A 20,565-nucleotide genomic window follows, 5' to 3' on the forward strand; every position below is an offset into this window, starting at 1 on the left:
AAGAGGTAGCATAGCGAGAGGTGAGATGCATAGTGTACATTTAAGGAACAATGCGGTGGGAAGGGACCAAAGGAGAACCATGACATTTATGCCCTGCTCCTCCTGGGTTTCCTTAGCAGCGTCTGGTCGGCTAAGGATGCCGGAATGACTTCGACCCAGCGGAGGTCTTTACAAACAACAAACAAAGCAAATGAAAACATAGGCGTTCCGCATCCTTGCCGCTAGAGGGCGGGTTTCCTCAGCAAGCCTAGCGGAGAACACTGATTGTACCGCGCACGCGCCCTTCTGCACTGCTTTTCTCCGAGGCCACAAACAGCCTTACGGCGCCCCGCCCCGCTCACAAAGAGCCAGAGGATAGGCGGAGGGGACTGCGCGATGGCGTCATGCGCAAGCTGACGCAAAGGCGGCTTTGGTAACGGGCGGGATTTTCAAAATGGAGCCCCTCAAGGAAGGGGTTTCTCCCCGACCCCCGTAGCGGGGAGGGAGAGGCCTGCGGAGCGGCAACGGTGGCGAAAGAGACGCGCATTACCCGGCCATGTGGTAGCTTATAGGAAAGGAAGAGAGTGACGCGGGGAGAGCGAGCGCCGCCGCCGCCATGGCGACCTGTATCGGCGACAAGATTGAGGTGCGGAAACGGCCATTACGGGGTGGGTGGGGACGAGCCATTCGCGGCCTCGGGCGGGGGGAGTCTCGGATATAGTGGAGGGGGAGCAGGGCTGGGTGTTGTTGCAGGTGGTCCCGTCCAGCTTTCTGACAGGCGCTGCGTGATGCTGGGCGGGGTTTCGCCTTACCAGCGACTTAAAACACTCGACCCCTCCCACTTCCCTGGTTCAGGATGAGGTCGCTTCTCTTTTCTTCCTTTTCCTTGGATGGCACCAGGTTGCACATCCCCTGCTTCTACGCTGCCTCCGCATTAGTGTCATCAAGAGCTGCGTGGCAGGCAGAAAACCAACCTATGCTTTTTTACAGTGCCTTTGATTTGTTATGATATTTGTCAGAGACAAATGCTGAGCTCAAAGCAGCTCACAATAATCACGGTGGCATTAAAAATGGGAAGTCTCCATCTGTAAAATTTGTACCAAACTCACAGTTTTTCAAGGTGCAAAGCCTTGCCAGAATAGACTGGCAACTCTGCACTTTAACAGCTCTTAAATTTATGTCCTTTAGTGTATGACTTAAAAAGAACAAGCAGTTCATAGGGCTAAACTCGACACAACTTGAATGTTTGCCATTAACTGAAGATGTGGTTGATGCAGGGGTTCTAATCAGTGTTTGTATAGATTCTGTAGAACTAAGGTGTGGTAGCTATTTTGGACTAGTTAAAAAGGTTTACGGAGGATTAACTTGGGTATTTATTAGCATCCTCACAACATTATTCTTAGTATATGTGTCACCATGCTTCTTCCTTGTACTGTATGGTGTTCCCTCTGAACACCATACAGTTGCCTGAAGATGTTAGCCACAGGTGACCAAACAAATGGTTATGTGGTTTTAATTGTAGCTTTTGTAATGGTCATCTGTGCAGCCTGTAATTCTAGAAGGAGATTGCATCTACCCCTGAGAAATTCTCATTTGTATCTAGTAATTATTTACTATGATAAATGTGAACTAATGTGCTTTGACAAACCAGCATGAATAATTTGAAACATTACCAAATTCTGCAGCGTTATGTTTTAGCTCACAGAGCTCAGATAAAAGGGCTACAATTGCTACAAGTGTTGAAATCTGTTATAACATTTTCTCAGGAAGGCTTTGTTTACATTCAGGGTCTGGCTGGTTGCCAAATTGGGTTTGGAGCATCGTTCCCCAAATTTCCTCTATTAGCCAGGCATAATTAGAGTACTCCCATAAGTAAGCTTTGGAGGAAGTGTGTGCTAAAGTGTTCTCTGAAGTCTGTAGTGGTAAACTACAGCCGAGCAAGTATTATGATTTATACTGAAATGATTGTTTCAACAACAGGTTATACTTTTATTTGTGATATTATCCAAACTAAACAGATATTGGATTTTCCTTTTTTGTACTCCACAGCTGGGCACATTAATCATGCTATTCATGCTTATTAATGGTTGACTTCCACAGTTGAAGGCTGTATGCTTATGAAAACTAGTTGCTGGAAACCTCAGGAGGGGAGAGTCCTTTTGTGCTTGGGTTCTGCATATTGGTGATCCACTGGTGTTTGATTGACCACTGTCAGAACAGAATGTTGGACTAGTTATGAAAACATTGGCAGTGTGGGAAGGGGGAATACAACCTCCAGAAAGTCCCAGCACATGCTCTCTATTTCCCCACTCCTACTTCAACTCCAAACCACCCATCATTTCCAAATCATTAGGTACAGTAACTTCATAAGATGATATGCAATCTAATTAAAATACAGTGGTACCTCGACATCCGAATGCCTTGACTTCTGAAGGTTTCGACTTACGAAGTCGGCAAACCCGGAAGTCTTTTTGCCACACGTGCATTCTGCGCCTATGCAGAAGCAGTCAGCGCCTGCACAAAATGGATGCTTCGACATCCGAAGGTTTCGACTTACGAAGAGCACCGCGGAACGGATCGCCTTCGTAAGTCAAGGTACCACTGTATATTATCAGTCATCCTCATCACTGTAGTCTGGTGGTTGCCAAATCATGCAAACAAAAGAGGATGTATTTTGATTCTACTGCAACCAACATTGATCCAGAGCCCTTGGTAAATGAATGTATGTGGGTGCACATTTCTCTTTTTATGTCAATAGAGTGGAAAACGCAAATCAGTCGGAAGGGGTGGTGCCCACCAAGCACACTCAATATTCCCAAAGGCTGGCAATATAACAATTCGCTTTAATTCATGTACCTCATGATATAATCATTGCCCCTAGAAAGGAGTTGGGGAGGTAGATGCCAACTTCTAAACTCCCCAGGCAGTTTTGAAAATGCCACAATTTTTGTAAGATATGCAGCTATCTAAATCCTTTGAACCGTTGGACGTTAGTTTTTTTGACACTAGCTCTTGGACTTCCACTACCCGCAAGGCTACATAGGTACAGAAGGCCAGCCCTATAAAAAGCATCCATCGCTCTTAAAACGCAAAATCGTTTTCTTTCACGAGGGCAAAGTTTTTAACCCCAAGAGCCTTGCGTTGAAGAAAGGAGAAACCCAGCTCGCTGCTACTTCTTATAAGTGGGGCGAAGCCTCTCCAGGACACCTTTCTTTTGTCAAGGAGTTTGCAAGCAGTTTAACTGTGCAGCCCTGTCCCTGCGTGCTCGGAAGCGAGCCTTGGACCGCTCGGGGGGCCTTATTCCATATCGCGCGAGGAGGGGCGGGGGGCCCTAACCATTGCCGTTTTCGGCGGCGGCAACAGCCGGGCGGCGCGCGGGATCCGCGGGCGGGGGGCGCCTCCGCTCTGGCGTCTCTCCCCCGGGCCGTTTCCTTGGCAACGGGGGATGGAAGCCGCGTCTCCCCCGGGAGCGGGAGAAAGGGCGGCAAGGCGAGAGCCGCCCGCAAGCCCCGGCGCCGCGAGCTCCTCAGTGGCTGCGAGTCTCTGGCACCGCGATGCCGCAGTGGCTGCTCAGTCTCCTGCTCTCTCCCGTGCCCAGCCCCGGCGCAGCCTCCGCAGCCGGAATGTCCCAGTGCTCGCCTTGGGAGAGCTCCATTCAGGTAAAGCCGCCTCCTGCCGTCGGCGGGTCTCTGCTGAGGAGCGCCTCCGGCTGAACATGCGCCGTCTGTGCGAGAGCGCGGCCAGGGCGCCCTTTAACTCGCCCCCAGGGCACTCAAGTGTTTTCCCCACCTGCATCCTGAAAGGGGACAGGATGGTTTTTGAGTGGAGGGGGAGAAGTACGAGGATTGCCCAACGGAACCAGGTTTCAGCTGGGCAAAGCTGAAACACGTGGAAGAGCCTGTGTTTTTTGTATCGTGTAAACGTCAGAAACTGCAAGACTGAACTTGTACGGTGTCGACGCATCTCTGTATTTGCTTCCGTTTGCCCTACCTCCTAAAATACATTCATGGCCCTAGTCCAGAGGGATGCGGATTTCGGAGCAGGTTTTCTATTACTGTAGTCTGAAATATGGAACTGCGGAGTGATGGGAGCAAAACATGGATAAGGGTAGATGAAGGGGACAGTTGGTATGTGAAAGGTATGAACAGGATGTATTTTTAAAAGAAACTTCTTTGGAGGTGAGAGGGACAAGCAGCCTTAACCTCTTTACTTTTAGTTGCATCCTCTTACTAACCCCCACTGCATTGGGAAGTGGAAGCAGTACTTTCCTCCCACAGTTCAAGCTAGCCTCATAGTTTTCTCTTTAAAGTCTTTTTTGTTTCAGAACAGGGATTAATTTGAATCAAGGTGACTCTTTATATCAGCTATTTAAATTACAAGGCATGGGGAAATTTCATCACATCTCCTCTGCAAACATTTCAGGGGGAAATTTCATCACATCTCCTCTGCAAACATTTCAGGGGGAAATTTTATCACATCTCCTCTGCAAACATTTCAGGGGGAATTTTTTTACAGGTAGCATATTAAAAACAATTAGATGCTTGACATCCCACACTATCTCAGTAGCTGATACGTACCTGTGCAGATGAAGGAGGCAGTAAGAGCAGTGACCATTGCTTTTTCTTTTTCAGGATTTCAAGGTGGGGAACCTTTTGGGGAAGGGCTCCTTTGCAGGAGTCTACAGAGCAGTATCCCTGAAAACAGGCCTAGAAGTTGCCATCAAAATGGTAAGTTGCCATTGGATCAGATACCAAAGTAACTGAAATTAGCCAGAATATAAGATCCCAAGCTGCTGGGTAAGCTAATACATTAAATGCAATATTTTACATTCTAACTTACTCCTTACGTTCCCACAACTTGTTAGTTCCTTGTTTCTGTTGTTCACCTGTCAATTTGATTCCCAGGCTGCAAAGGTTTTCTCCATATAGTGCTTGCCCTATACTTGACTATGTAAACACATAAACCAGTCAAGCCTTTTAAGCACTTAACATCTGAAGTGCTTCATCTGCCAAACTCCTCAGCATAGATGATTGTTTTTAGTATAGAATAGCTTTCAGGGTCAAGGCACATTATAATGTGAAATTAGAGGAGTCTTTTGCACATTATATGTGTTGAGTCTTGTGTTTTGTTTTTGTGAAAATTTTATTAAATAGCAGTGGAGGGGGGAATTAGGATTGGGACCTTAGTATAAGGGAGATTTTTTTTAATGGTATCAACGGCAGCAAGAGAACAGCACAAGTTTGTTTTTTTACATATCCACCTGCACCATGGTCCCAGTCCTGATTCTGGACTGTGTGGTTTCTAATTTGTGGCCCTCCAGATATTATGGACTCCAACTCCCATCAGTCCCAGTCAGCATGGCCAACAGCATGATGGGAATTACAGTTCAATATCTGAAGTGTTGCAGGTTAGCCACCTCTGGTTAAAAGCAAAGCAAAGCAAAGCAAAACTGAATAGTAAACCATGCTTTAAAAATACTGTGTAGTAGTTTGGCCATTAGTCAGTGTTTGTTGAGAAAGTTCAATATATATGTAGGGATATAATACAACATTTAAACCCCATTGCTATGTTTATTTGGAAGCAAGTCCCATTTTATTTAGTTGGGCTTAATTTCAAGGCTGGTGTCAAGCAGATTTCTGAAGAATTGTTATCTAAACATGAGATTAAAGCAAGCAGGACATACCTGAAATGATGGTATTAGTATAAAATGTAACAATAAACTCTTTCCAACCCTCATTTAGCTTAAATCTATTCCTGATATTTTTTTAAAAAAATCATTACTGTTATGTGTGTATGAGCTTAATTTTAAAAAGAAAATCTTTTCAGATTGACAAAAAGGCTATGCATAAAGCTGGAATGGTGCAAAGAGTTCAAAATGAAGTGAAGATACATTGTCAACTGAAACATCCCTCTGTACTTGAGGTAAGAATTTACACTAAGAACTTGACATGCTAGTAACTAAACTTTGTTGTATATTAAAACTAGTTTTCCTTTTTCTAGTTGTATAACTACTTTGAAGATAGCAACTATGTGTACCTGATACTAGAGATGTGTCACAATGGAGAAATGAGCAGATATTTAAAGAACAGAAAGAACCGTTTCTCTGAAGAAGAAGGTAAGGCTGAAATATTGCTCATTGTTGCACCTTGAAGTAGCCTTTCCATCAAGTAAATAGGTTGGAATCCACCCAGGGCTTGGACATAGCCAATGAGATTATTTTTCTTTAGACATAGTGGTCTGTAAGACCTTGCTTTTGAAAGTCACCCAATCTTGTAGAGTTTGTTGTGCAGGTATTTGTTATCAATTTTAAAGGGGTGTAATATGCTTCTTACATACCCTTTTGGGTGCTGAGATCAGCAGAGGGGGCCCTCTTGGTAGTTCCTCTGCCCTCAGAGGCTTGGGTGATATATATATGTTTGTGTGTGGCATCTCCTTGGGCAGAGACTGGCAAATGCAATTTTATTATATTAAAATTAGGGGTGTGTTTGAGCACTTCTTAAATGGTTTTCACTTAGATTCATTTGTAAGTTTCATTAGTTGCTTAAGTATGAATTTCCGAGCTGCACTAAACGTTGAATCTGTTAGTTATAAGAAGCAAGTGGTGATCATGTTTAAAGGAAAAATAGCAAAATGTTTCTTAACACCCTTCTTCCTTTTTTTATTTCATATAGTTCGGAACTTCATGCACCAGATTATTACAGGGATGTTATATCTTCATTCCCATGGAATATTACACCGGGACCTTACACTCTCTAATCTTTTACTCACCAACAATATGAACATCAAGATTGCTGACTTTGGACTTGCAACCCAACTGACAATGCCTCATGAAAAGCATTACACAATGTGTGGGACTCCTAATTACATTTCTCCAGAAATAGCCACAAGAAGTGCGCATGGGCTTGAGTCTGATGTCTGGTCCTTGGGCTGCATGCTCTTTACTCTTCTGGCCGGAAGACCACCTTTTGATACTGATACAGTAAAGAACACCTTGAACAAAGTGGTGCTGGCAGATTTTGAAATGCCAATGTTTTTGTCAGAAGAGGCTCAAGACCTTATTCACAAGTTGCTTCGCAAAAATCCAGCAGATCGTTTAAGCCTTTCATCTGTATTGGATCATCCTTTTATGTCCAAGTGTAGCCCAGCAAGAAGCAAAGATTCAGGAACTGTAGAGGATTCAATGGACAGTGGAAATGCCACCATTTCTACTGCTTTTACTGCCTCTCCCAGTGTCAGTACAAGTGGCTGCTTAAAGGAGAAGAAAAGACTTCTAGGGGGTCAGCCACTTCCCAACAAAATGACTATTCTTCCAAAAAATAAGAATGCAAGTGAAGTCTCATCTGGCTATGGAAGTAGTTCCCATAACAACTGGGGACTCCCAGCAAAAGAAATGGGAAATACTGGTAGGGGAAGAGCAATGCAGCTGATTGAAGAAAGACCGCATTCGCGCTACCTCAGGAGGGCACACTCCTCTGAAAGATCCGGCACATCCCATAGTCAGAGTCAAGGAGTACAAAATAATGTGGAGAGGTGCCATTCCCTGGAAATCCTCTCAAAGTCCAGAGGAGGACTAATAGGAAACATGAAGGATTTCTCACCTGCAAATAGCCATGGTGATATTCCTACTGTATTTAAAGAAAAGTTTCCATCCAGCTCTGGCTCAATGGAAAAAAACCTGTCTCCACCTGTGAAAGATCAAACTCAGTAAGAATTGTTCTCATATATCTGTTTTTTGAGTGCATCATGTAAAATTGATTCCCCTATAATATAATGACCTTGTCTGGATGAAATGCCAAACTGTGATTTTACATGAATGTGTCTTGGTCTCATCAGCTCCACCCTTTCCTTTCTTCTAGCGCAGGCATCCCCAGACTTTGGCCCTCCAGATGTTTTGGACTACAATTCCCATCTTCCCCGACCACTGGTCCTGTTAGCTAGGGATCATGGGAGTTGTAGGTGAAAATATCTGGAGGGCCGCAGTTTGGGGATGCCTGTTCTAGCACATCTGTGAGGACATCAGAAATGTTCAGTTTTTACCTGCAGTCTGGCATATCTCTGATTAATTAGTCACAAACTGTGATTAATTTTAACCATGGAAATGAACCAACTTTAAACTCTGTCTTACAAACTTAGCTTGTTTCATTTTAGTACACCATAACTAAGATTAAACACAATTTTGGATTTGTACGTAACACTAAACTGCGGTGAACTGGGGAAAAAGCAAGCATTGATCTTGTAAATACTCCATGAATGAGGGGTTGGGAGTGATGTCTAATGCTTGCATACATAATTATTTCCTAGTCATCTATGTAAAGGGCACAAGGCTGCTGGTGGCAACAGAAAGTCAGAGTCGGAACCTATGTGACCAAAGGAAATAAGTCTGTAGCTGTGCAGATAAGAGGACTGCAGAAGGGGGGGGCATTGATTCATGACTTTAAAAAATAAAGTGTAGCTTTCATATATAGTCCTGTTCCTGATGAGCTGCTTGTGCACTCAGAATGCCTACTGTAGTCAAGCCAATGACTTATCTCCTATCTTGTAAGTGACAAATGGACTCGGAAAAGTTCTAGCTAAGTTCTAAAATACAGTGGGGCTCATTTTGCGTGTAGCTGTGGATCATTATAGCTTAGAAATGGCCTCCATTGATTCTCAGCTATTAACTTTATACTATGAAATGCCTTTAAACTAAGAAATTAAAAATAATATCTAATTTTACATAGTGTCATTTGAGTATAAGAATCTGATACTGAAAAATTGCAAGTTGTCTCAGTTCAAAGTGTTCACCTATAGTAGTTTAAAATATTAGGACTATGTAGTGGAAACAAACCTGTTATTTATATCATGTAGTGATACAACATGTTCCACAAATAGAACTTAATCTATTTTAGTGATCAATAAGTTATTTGTGTCCATATTTATGAAGTGTACTTATGAATAATTCTTTGTCTTTAGTTCAAATTATCTCTGTCCAATGAAGCCCAGTGTTGGTTTATTAGAACCGAAGTCCCAAGCTGAAACAATGCAGCAGTGGCTTGGAAATATGCAACTAAATGGTATGGATTTATTTAATGAGAGTGTTTTATTGCCTGTGTGTTGGACGCATTGAGTTCTCAAAAGATAGCATTCCTATCAGCAGACACTGTGTATCCATCCAAGGACAATGTTTTTAACTGAGAGATTAACTTAGAAGTGATTCCATGTGAAGATGAACTTTAGATGATGAAATGTGTTATGGGTTGTGGAAGGGCTGGTGTCCTCCAGATGTTGGACTTCCAACTCCCATCAGCCCCAGGCTGCATGGCCAATGATCAGGATGCTGGGAGTTGTGGTCCAGCAGTATCTGGGTAGCCATAATGTGTGTGTGTGTGTTGCTTGGGGCATGTTCTCTGAAGGAATCTTTGAGTATTTTAAGCCCAGCATGGTCATAAATATAAGCACTGTCTACATTTAATAATTATAGGGAGTTGCCTTGGATCCCCCCTGTACTTTTCTCAGTCCCTCTTCATACATACCGTATATTCCGGCGTATAAGATGACCCCCAACTTTTCCAGTTAAAATATAGGGTTTGGGATATACTCGCCATATAAGAAATACGACCTGGCGTAAAAGATGACCCCCGACTTTTGAGAAGATTTTCCTGGGTTAAAAAGTAGTCTTATATGCAGGAATATACAGTAAATACCGCTTAAAGGAACATGCTGTGGTGATGGATAATGCTGCAGAACTCCCAAGTCCAGCTTTTTCTGAGCCCCATTGATATTATGTAATATCAAGCCCATGTTTGCCATCACATTTTCATAAAGATACAATCCAAGTTTCCAGACAGGTGCACTTTTTGACATAAGTTTGAATTCAGATGTTCCACCTGTACGTGCACAGATGAAAAATTGTGCAGATGGACCTCAGCTGTAACCTGTGTAGTAATTCTATGAAAGGTAGATATCTTAGTGTAAAGGGTTAATTGTGTCCAACAAGTCATAAATCATGGTTTGGGTTATGCTGTCTAAGAGCCCTTTCCCCTCTTGTCACCTCCAATTGCTACAACTAAGGTTAGCTCTTAACCTGACTAACAACAGAATATGCTCCTAACTATGTTGTGAAGGAATACTGTATTTATTTAAGATACACATATTCCAGTTCAAAAGTTTGTTTTGGTAAGCTGCCTAAAGTTATCTGTCCTTACTAAGAAGGCAAAATGCAAACATCTATATATGCACATTTAGGGTTGGATTATGACACTGCATTTTCTGGGTGTACTGGATATCCACACAGTGAAAGTTATGTTAAGATGGAAACATGGATATCTATGTTTAGGCTCAGTATAGAATTCTTACCCCTCAAACTGGAACGATAACAATTGTGAATATCTGCATGTGTTGGGCTCTGTGAGCTGGCATGATCTTGATCCTGTGTGTAGGCGGAGAACATCTGTCTAGCGCTAATAACTGATAATAAATTATCTGTGTAGAGAGATCAAGGATGAAAACAGCAACTGCTTATTATATAAACATTGCTGCAGAAGGGAGGGTAGAAAGAACAGGGCCATAAGGGAAGGAGGAGCTTTTGTTCTCCTGCATCAAATTACTTCATTTAGTGAAAGAGCACTGAATGTAGCTGTAATTTAGCCAAGGATTACTTAAATCTTCTCAGACATTTTCTTTTGTTTTGAATAACCAGGAATGCCTTGGGGAATTGTCACCATAGGACACACAGTTGGGATTATTTTAGTCCTCAAGCAATTTTCTTCTTAATTTTTGCTTTTAATTGCTTCTGTACTTAGACAGAAGGTGCATATGATATTTCATGCACTTTACCTGGTGGTGCTGCTTTTTGATACCATCCCAAATGCTTTATTTAACCACTCCCAGTCCATCTGTTTGCATGGGAAGAACCCATAACATGATGTTTAATCTCCTTGAGTAGAGTTAAATTTAAGCAAACTTAAACCAGTTTTCTGGTAAATAGTAAAGGAAGTTGTTGCTATTAACATTGGTTACAAACAATTCAGAAAAGTTGGTTATGTGCCACAATATTTAGCTTCTCATACATACAACAGTAACTTTCCCATGGTGTTTACACTAAACATTGTCAATTTGTGAGTAGACAAAAATGACGTGATGCTTTCCTAGCCTCATTTATAGAGACATAACTTTTTTCTCTTGTAAAAACTAGGAAGAATCCTGTAATGCATTTTCTAAATCATTAAAATATTCCTTTGCTGCTTCAGCTCAGATGCAGGAACCTTTATATGACAGTAGTATTAAGAACACAAGTGGAGATTTTCGATTCCATCTTGGTGTGCCTCAAGAAACACTGAAAAATGCATGGAATGGCTTAAAATGCAGAAGACCCCCTGAATCTGCACAACCAACAGCACCAGCTGTAGGGCCACTGGACACAAGGAAATACACTGCTGAGAAGGCTCTGCCAGCACCTGCATTTGGTCTCCATCTAGTGTCTGAAAGCAGAAGAAATGGGGGCAAAGAGCGACAATATGGACATCCGAAACCTGCACTGCAAAGTGTTGTATCACCTCTGAATGCTCATAGACTAAAGCCAATTAGGCAAAAAACAAAAAATGCAGTGGTATGTACTGTACTATATTTCAAAATAATGAATTGCAGTGACAATTTTATAAAAATGGAGCTCTCCCGCATTTTTAAATATGAACCAATGAACTTGACTGGTGTTGCTCTTCTCTTGATAATCAGGTGACAAGAACTGTAACATTTCTTCATTTTCAAAGATGCACACCTCTATTAATAGACCAGTCCTCTGCATTAGATCAGAGCCCATTCCAGTTGCTAACTCGCAAGGCAGTCATCCGATTCTGATCTGATTATTAGAAAATCAGCTTCCATGAGATACCCCACAAAGGGCCATGGGAACACTGACCCCAGTCCCTTGTGGGATATCTTATTGAAGCTGGTTTTTTAGCGATCAGATGAGAAACGACTGGCTCTGCTTTGCTTGCCAGGAATTGGCTCTTACAGCAATACAGCTAAATTGAACGCAGATGACTGGGTTGTTTATAGGATGGCTTTGGTGTGATCCAGTCAAGAAGCAACCGTCATGGCAAGAATGCTGATGACTGCTACTTTGGCATTGGCAGTGAAGCTGTAGTTGTGAATTAGTGCAACGTGGGTTTTTGTCACCTATCCAATTCCCACCTTTACTTGAGCAACACCTGATTGGAAGAAGCCTTGCTCAGGTGTCTAGTGGCCTTTGAACGTTTGGTCCCAGATAATGGGACCAAATAATGGGAAGTAAGGGTAATATAGTAAGGATAGTGGGAAGTAAGGGTAATATAGTCTGTTGGTCCTTATTCTGTTGCAAAGTGTGCAGGTTTTTAATAATAAATCTCTTAGCAGTCATAAAATAATATCTTAACTACTTCCAGTATGTATGTCATTTTTTTGTCATCAACATAAATACAATCAACATACACTGTCAGATTTCAGTTCAGTTATTGGACTTAAAAGACTTCTAGTCAATTCTTAATTTTTTTACTGTACTAGGTTTCCTTTCCAGTATGTATCATATCTCATTCTATTGTGTTTCCCTCTTTTGCTTTTGTTTTCATGGTATTGTTTTCCCCTTGATCCTCCCATCTCTCTCTCCTACCGGTAGTATTTGTAAATCCAGTGAGGTTGGAACACCCTAATTGGCTGCCTCACAAATCCTCAGCAGCCTAATAGTTTTTCAGTCACACTGCAAATAGTACCTCCTCTGTTCAGGCTTAAAGCACTCAACAAGGAGCACAAAAATAGTTCTTTACTTCACTGCATTATTTTAGTTCATTTTGATGTAAATGGTGGGGAAAGAGGAGGGGGCATTTACATTGGATTTCTTCGAAAGTGTTTTATTTAGGCTGTGTTCTGTTTTCAATTTACATGCTAGGTGAGTATTCTAGATGCAGGAGAAGTATATATGGAATTTCTAAAAGAATATAATTCGCAAGAGTTTGTAAAAGAAGTTCTGAGGATATCTTGTGATGGAAGTGCAGTGAGTATTAATTTTTTATTTCTTCTAACTTCATCGGCAGTATTGAAATGGTGTGTTTCTGCCAATATTACTAAGGTGTAATATGCCTCATCACACTTATAAGCTTGTTTCACTGATTTTTTGCTTCTGGAAATCAAGTAATTTTTTTTAAAGAACTTTGTATGTACATATTAACAATGAGCCCTCCTTTATGCTAAATGCCTATACGTGAAGCATGTGTGAAATCTGAAGCGTTCATTGTAGTTTAAATAACTGACTTAATTTTACCAGAAAATGAGTAATCATAGATTTTCTGGTAAAATTGCTGGTACAATTCCATGAAAGAGTGAAAGGCATTTGATTTTACTAACTACTTCTGTCTTTAGAAGCAAAGATCTAACTAAAATATCGGTACCTGTAAAAGCTGCAGATAATCTTGCTTAGTGAGGATAGGAAACTGTTCTTTTTTGAGGAAGGACTTTGGACATTACACATGCCAGATTCAAATTTTCAGTATCCTGTAGTGCATAACAACTTGTTCATTTTCCAGAAAGGAGCATTAAACAAATAACTCTTTGGCTCTGAGATTGTGTTTTTTCTGTGTATTAAGGTCACAGTTTACCACCCAAATGAAGGAAAAGGCATCCCTCTGAATAATAGACCCCTACCACCTCCTGAGGACGCAAATATATATAGTTTTGGCAACTTGCCAGGTAAGGTGCATTTCTATTGGCCCATTCAGAAACAATGGCAAGGAGCCAAACAACCTGGGGTGGGTGGGTGGGTGAGCTTATGGTTCTTAGCCTCCCATGCAACGTGTTGTTGTTTAGTCGTTTAGTCGTGTCCGACTCTTCATGACCCCATGGACCATAGCACGCCAGGCACTCCTGTGATAACTATTTCTGAAAATGAGAAGAAATTCAAAAGCAGCATGTGACAGAGATTTGTTGTTCAAACAAATAAATGAACAAGGAAAGCTCCCTTTGTTTTTCTTTGGATATTTGCCAGTAATTATAGGTTGGATCCAGACACTTCAGCCAGTGCAAAGGGGAAAAGCTGTTTTCAGCAGTTCTTTGTTTTGCCTGTGTTCCTTGAAAAGCTGCTCCATGGTTTGGGGGACCTTGGAAAATAGTAAGGGAAGTAGTGCTGGGAGCTGCAGAAGGAAAGATAGGTGAGCAAAGAATTCCCCATTCCTCCAATGGATCAGGATCCTATTGCAGCATCCTATATATGGATGCTGTTCTAGTAATTATGTTTCCCTTCACTATCAGAATATCATAGGTATTACAGATGCATTAAACTTCCATGTAGAGATTTGAATTAAAATTCAAGTTACTGAAATTCTTATACTTTGTGTGCCATGTAAGCTTATTGCCCTAACTTGCAGTGATTTATGGTGTTTTTTATAAAAAAATAATTTTTATTAATTTTTCATTGATAACAATCCAATGGAGGCACATTAATACAATACCAAATCATAATACAATAAAAAAGCCAGTTAATCAGTTCCAAATTCAATGTTTTTGGATGACTTCCCGTGTTCTGGCTATCAAGAGTTGGTGTTTTTCCTTGGTCCTGCTCCAATTCTCTTAATTAGTCCAAATACCACAATTCCGAATTTAATCCTTTGTTTTATCAGCCACCGGTGTGATGACTTTTGTTCGTATTTAATAAATCCAAAGCCATTAACTTGCAGAGGGAATTTATATCCTGTAGTTTTCTGTGTGAAATATTTGTTTACCTTCTTCTTTTCCTTCATGTTGCAATCAATCCTCTTTAACATTACCCCTCCTTCGAGAATTCATTTCTTAGTACACCACAACTTCTCCATTCTGCCTCTCCAAAACCGAAAGCACGCCAATGTCTGGCCGTGATTCCTGGCTTACTTTCAGCATTTGTCGCCTTTGATCCTTTCCAAACTCCAAACGAGCTGTTGTCTCACCAGAACCATAATAAATCAGAACTAGAGCCCTCTTTAGTAGGCACTGTCACAAGTCATCACAGTAGTTCACAGTCTATTCTTAAGTTCTCCGTAAAGAAACTTATAAGTTCTTTTTGAATCCCTCTTGCATTCCATATATAGTTGTAATCCATTCAGTGAAGGCTTGCCAAATATAGCACAGCAAATAGTGTAAATATAATGTAAAAAGAGAACAAAGGCTCCCCTTCACTTACGTAGCATTCCAATTACGATGAGTCCTCTCCAGATCAAAACCTTGGCACTCAGTGGCTGATTCGTTTAGCAAGTTATCTTTCTCCTTCATCCAGGACACATCTGTTTCTTAAGTCCGAATTTAGATTCATCTTAAAAGAAACAGAAGTACCTCTGCTTATGGCAGCCACATTGGGGAGTTTCCAATACGTGCAGTGCTACGCACTCTGTGTCCCTGCCCCCACATTCCATCAGAGCGAGAGGTAGTTATTGGACGATCCGCGAGTGAAAGCTCTCTTCCTCCTCGACCTGGGGTGGGTGGGCTTGCAAGGATAATTACTCCCAGATTATCCTTAATTAACTGCACGGCTGGCATCCACTATTTGACATGGCGGCAGCGCCGGAGGTCTGATATATTTTTGTTTTACTATTAAAAATTAAAGAACATCCTGTTGCATCCTTTCAGCAGTAAAAACATGTGTATAATTATTGATTGATACACAAAGGAAGTAAATCCCAAGAAACTAAAGGAGTAATTAAAAATGGGATCAAAAGAATATATACAAGCTAATGTAATACATATACTGTACAAAGGAATCAATCAATCAAATTTAGTACAAATTTTAAAAAACAATATGTATCTATTTGTGTCCAAAAAAATATACCGGTATCCAAGCATGAATAGTATAAACAAACATAATATCGACAGACAAAATAAATGTGGCGCATGAAATATCACAGAGCACACACAAATGTCAATAAACTGAACAGTTAAAATAGCAAACTAACAAAACCCAAACATTTTTACCATGGTCTTCCTCAGTGGTCTCATGAAAGTTGCTTGGCAAAAATGCATTATATGAACAAATCACAAAGTAGCATCACTTGTTAAAGCTATAAATGATACCCACCTGGCCAATACTCAAATGGGCTTTGAGTACACCATATAAATGAATAATATAGGTACAGATAGGGTATAAATGTTGCTCCTCCAAAAATGTAATTAAAATAATAATAATTACATTACTTGGAGGAGCAACGTCTGTACCTTCCCACCCCTCCATATGTGTTGTGCATGTAAGAAGACAGGTGATTTGAATTGTAATCACTGTTCATTACATATTCATTTTAGAGAAGTACTGGAAAAAGTATCAGTATGCTGCCAAATTTGTGCAGTTGGTAAGATCCAAAACTCCCAAAGTCACCTTCTATACAAGATATGCCAAGTGTATGTTGATGGAAAACTCCCCTCCTGCAGATGTGGAAATTTGTTTTTATGATGGTATGTATCCTTAAGCTGTTTTCTACACATCCCGTCACCCATTAAATTGCATTAAATTATAAATTAGCCAACTGTTAGGGCATTTTAAAACCTAATAGAGATTTAGTTTAGTTTAGCTTTTATATTTTAAAGAACTATTTCCTATATACCACACAAAATTGTATACTTCAAAAAATCCTAATTTGAAATGTACTGTAACACGTATGGCATGGCATTATTATTAGGAGGAAACTACGTTCTTATAATACTTTATTTTATTGGCGATTAAATGTAAATATTAAGAACAAATTGAAAATCCAAAAGATAATTATATGAGTTTTAGCAGATAGCACTTCTTGTTAACACACTCAATTCAGTGATAATTGTTTTTGTAATTGTTTTTGAACTGTACGTAGTTGTTAAGTGCAATCTTCTGTTTACTAATTACTTCTGCTAGAGTGAGATCATATTGTCAATGTATGTGTACCCAAGGTAATGTGTTTTTGTTTTTTATAGGGGCAAAAATCCACAAGACAGCAGGCGTAATTAGAGTAATAGAAAAGTCTGGAAAAGCCTACACTATAAAAGAAGAGAGTGAAATTGGTTTAGAAAAGGATATACAAATATATGTGGATCATGCAAATGAGGTAAATATTATTTGTAATGTTTCAGTGGGTGTGGTGCACATGGGTAAATGCTTCCAAATGGCAAATTAGCAGACTTGGATTCCTTTTATTGTTCTAAATACATGACTGATTTTGAAAGGTTCCTATGAAGTTGAGGGGTGTAGAGATCAAGGAAATGTTACGGATTGAACTTTATCCTGTTTAACACTGATCATACTCCATGTCATGCAATAGGAAGGTTAAAAAAAATCTGTACCTTTTAATTTAGCACAATACATCAATGCCTCTGCCCATTGTCCCCGAGTATTGCATTCCTGCCCTTTTTGAAAGGAATAGCATGTTTTAATGCAAGTTTTCTATTTTTCAATATAGGGACATCGCATTTGTCTTGCACTGGAATCTGCTATTTTGGCAGAAGAAAGAAATGGAAGTGTTCCATTTTTTCCCCTTATTGTTGGGCGGTAAGCAGCCTCTTCTATTATTATTTTTTCAGTTGCACATGTTTCTCACTCTCCACATGAAATTTTTAGTTTGTGCCTTTTTATATTCTTAGTGGAAGTTGGAAAGTTTAAACATGTGAGCATAATTCTTCCATTACCAGGAAACCAGGGAACCCTGAGTCTCCAAAGGCTTTAGTGCTCCCTCCTACTTTGCCAGATACAAGCCCTTCTTTGGCGGAAATAGCCTTGATGAAGAGAGATACCGCCACCAGCTCTGATGCTTCAAGTGAAGTGCCTAACATTAATCCCCCGGTAAGTACAGGAGTGTGTAGTTCTTGCTTTTATTTGAGCCCTAGGAAACACTATGCTGGAAGGCTAAATTTAACCTGCCAAGTAAAAAAAATGTTTAAGAGGAATAGAGCCAATGGTATTGGGTTGTTGCCTATTTTAACTAGGTCTGAAACCCAAGTCAGGTAAGGTGCACCCAAGAGAGATGACCATTCTTTAAACACTGAAGTATATCATGGCTTTATGGTTCACAACTGCTATTTCCATAATTATATTCCAGATATCAGCATATGAAGGATCTGCATTTACATCAGCAACAACTGAATCAAGGAGCACCCTAAGTCACCCAAATGAGTGTGCTATAAATTCAGCTCAACTGTTAAAGTCTGTCTTTGTAAAGAATGTTGGCTGGGCTTCTCAGGTGAGCTGGTAATCAACAGCAAAGCAGAAAATTCAGTCTCTTGTGTAAAGGAAGATGAGCAAGCTGAGCTGTAATGCAGCAGTTGTTATACTTCTACTGAAAAGGAACTGATAGTATAATTGATGATGCATGGAATCAGCTCTGTTCCCTATTGAGAGTTTTATTTATTTATTTTACTTAATTGCCTCAATCTATTGCAGATCAGGAATTAGTTAATGGAAGAATACAAAGCTTTGTGCGTAGTTACTTTCTGCACTTTAAACTGGAATACGTTCTCCTTGCACAAATTGTCAGAACCTGCTGAAGTTGCACAAAATGGGCAAAATCAGGATTGTTTATCTTGCATGACAAAACACAGTAGATTGTATCCAGATTCTACTTCTGGAAGAGCGTTTCTTCTGAAGGAAGTGAACCTTCAGGTGCAACTTAGGATGGCTGTGCTGTGTCAATCCATGCTAAATAAAGCTTCTTGACTAGAAAGATAAAATGCTGGGAAAGAGTTCATTGTCGTATTTCAGTGCAAACTAATTCTATAATATTTTTACCTATTAGCTGACTAGTGGAGCAGTATGGGTTCAATTTAATGATGGATCCCAGTTGGTAGCTCAAGCTGGCGTTTCCTCCATCACATACACATCTCCAGCTGGTGACACAGTGAGGTGAGTGTCAGTTTTGATACTGATAGTACATTCCTGATTATTTCAGTTACTTTTCCAACATTTTGTATTGCTACTGTCATACATAATAGCACTTGCTGCCGTTGTAGATGATGTTGTACTGTGTATTGGTAACTCTCACTCTAGCCCAAGTTAATAATTGGTGGGGTGGTGGGAGTAACAAAGATATATACAAAAAAGAAAAAGACAAAACTAGATGCACTATATGTAGTAAAAGTAGAATATCCTAACTGTACAAATGTTTATCTGCTAATTTTCCTGTCCCTCTACCCATTTTCCCTTCTTATACTGTGTCTTTGAGTCTACACACAGGCTTATAGTGGGTACCTATAGTCTTTTTTAAAATCTTTGTACTGCACCGAAAATACTTTTTCAACCAGTCTACATGCCTGTCAGTTGAACACAAGGCTGTTGCCTGCACTGATTGTTTTGATTTAGCCTGGGAGGAAATCCGAGGGGGCAATTTAAGAAGATTGACCTTTGTTTGCAATCTGAGATGTTGAGTGGGTGGGGGTCCACTTCAACCTCACTTCTGACTTGCAGTATTAACAGTAGATTACATAGGAGGGTTACTGTAACAGATACTCTTTCTCAGCACGGCCCTCCAACCTGAACTGCACTGCTCTTTCAGCTCAATCTGCAATATGGGGTTAAAAGCAATAGGTAAAACTGAATGGTTGTACTCACAGCTTCAGCCCAATGCTCAATATGTAGTGGGGTCTAGTACTGCCGGGCAACATTGCAGAGTTGTATACTTCGCAGAGACTTAGCTACACTTCTGGGCTGTCAAAAGTCACCGTCTTCCAAGAGACAACACGAGGACAATGAACTTCATTTGCTTTGAAATTTGCATATTAAATAAGAACTGCTTTCAGCCATTAGGTTTGGATCTCATGATATGGTAAATCATCATAGAATAATAGCCCCTCAAGTTGGAATATCTGGTTTATATACTGAAGGAGTGAATTTGGAATTAACAAAGCCTTCTAACTTCTTCGCATTAAAAGGAGCAACTGTATACCAGCACTGGACCAAAATGTTAACTGGCTGAAATCAGTACTGGGTATATTTTATGTGTGTGCTATTAAATCTACTCATCTAAATATTTTGCTGTTTCCTAGGTATGGAGAGAATGAAAAATTGCCGGAGTACATCAAAGAGAAGTTGCATTGTTTATCTTCCATTCTGGTAATGTTTACCAATCCAGTTGGTCCGCACTGACAAACTTGAAACATGAAGGCTAATAACTTGGTGGTGATGAAATTACCTACTGTGGTGGCATGAAGCAGAGCTTCTTGAATGAACTCAGACCTTCTTGGCTGGTTAAAGCATATGATGATAAGAGTTGCTGTGTTCTGCTTAGCTAAGCACTTGTAAAGCTTTTTAAAGTATGACCAATCAAGGCCAAATTACTTGCATTTTTATATAATGGATTACAGAAACTGTTGTGACCACTGGTGCTTGTTACTTTTCATGAAGGGAGTCTGAACTCACTCTCTCTCTGTGTGTATGTGTGTGTGTTATTCTCTACTGTTCTTATAACTCTGGCATCAAAGCACATCTCTGCAGTTACAGTATTTGTGCCTGTAAATACTTTGTATTTTATGTTACTTTCAGCTGATATGTAAAGTGTATTGTTTTATAATTTTTATATTTTTCTAACTGTTTTTCTAATGATATAACCCTGCAAAGATCCTTTAAAAAATAAATGCAGTGGTAACTGTTCAGACCCCTTG

At 40.3% G+C, this 20,565-nt stretch overlaps 1 protein-coding gene across 1 annotated transcript; it reads left to right on the forward strand.

Annotated features, from left to right (window-relative positions):
• Positions 1–411: 411 nt before the first annotated feature.
• PLK4 (polo like kinase 4) lies at positions 412–20,560 on the forward strand. The gene is made up of 16 exons (XM_035112542.2): positions 412–625; positions 4,611–4,706; positions 5,806–5,901; positions 5,980–6,094; positions 6,651–7,683; positions 8,932–9,032; positions 11,208–11,566; positions 12,881–12,985; positions 13,575–13,677; positions 16,249–16,398; positions 16,894–17,024; positions 17,376–17,464; positions 17,605–17,755; positions 18,012–18,152; positions 18,705–18,811; positions 19,951–20,560. The coding sequence occupies exons 1-16, from the start codon at positions 596–598 to the stop codon at positions 20,048–20,050; spliced, it is 2,907 nt and encodes a 968-aa protein (XP_034968433.1). The 5' UTR covers positions 412–595; the 3' UTR covers positions 20,051–20,560.
• Positions 20,561–20,565: the final 5 nt, after the last annotated feature.

The sequence above is a fragment of the Zootoca vivipara genome, chromosome 9 (genome assembly GCF_963506605.1).
Source record: "Zootoca vivipara chromosome 9, rZooViv1.1, whole genome shotgun sequence".
In the NCBI taxonomy this organism is placed as follows: domain Eukaryota; kingdom Metazoa; phylum Chordata; class Lepidosauria; order Squamata; family Lacertidae; genus Zootoca; species Zootoca vivipara.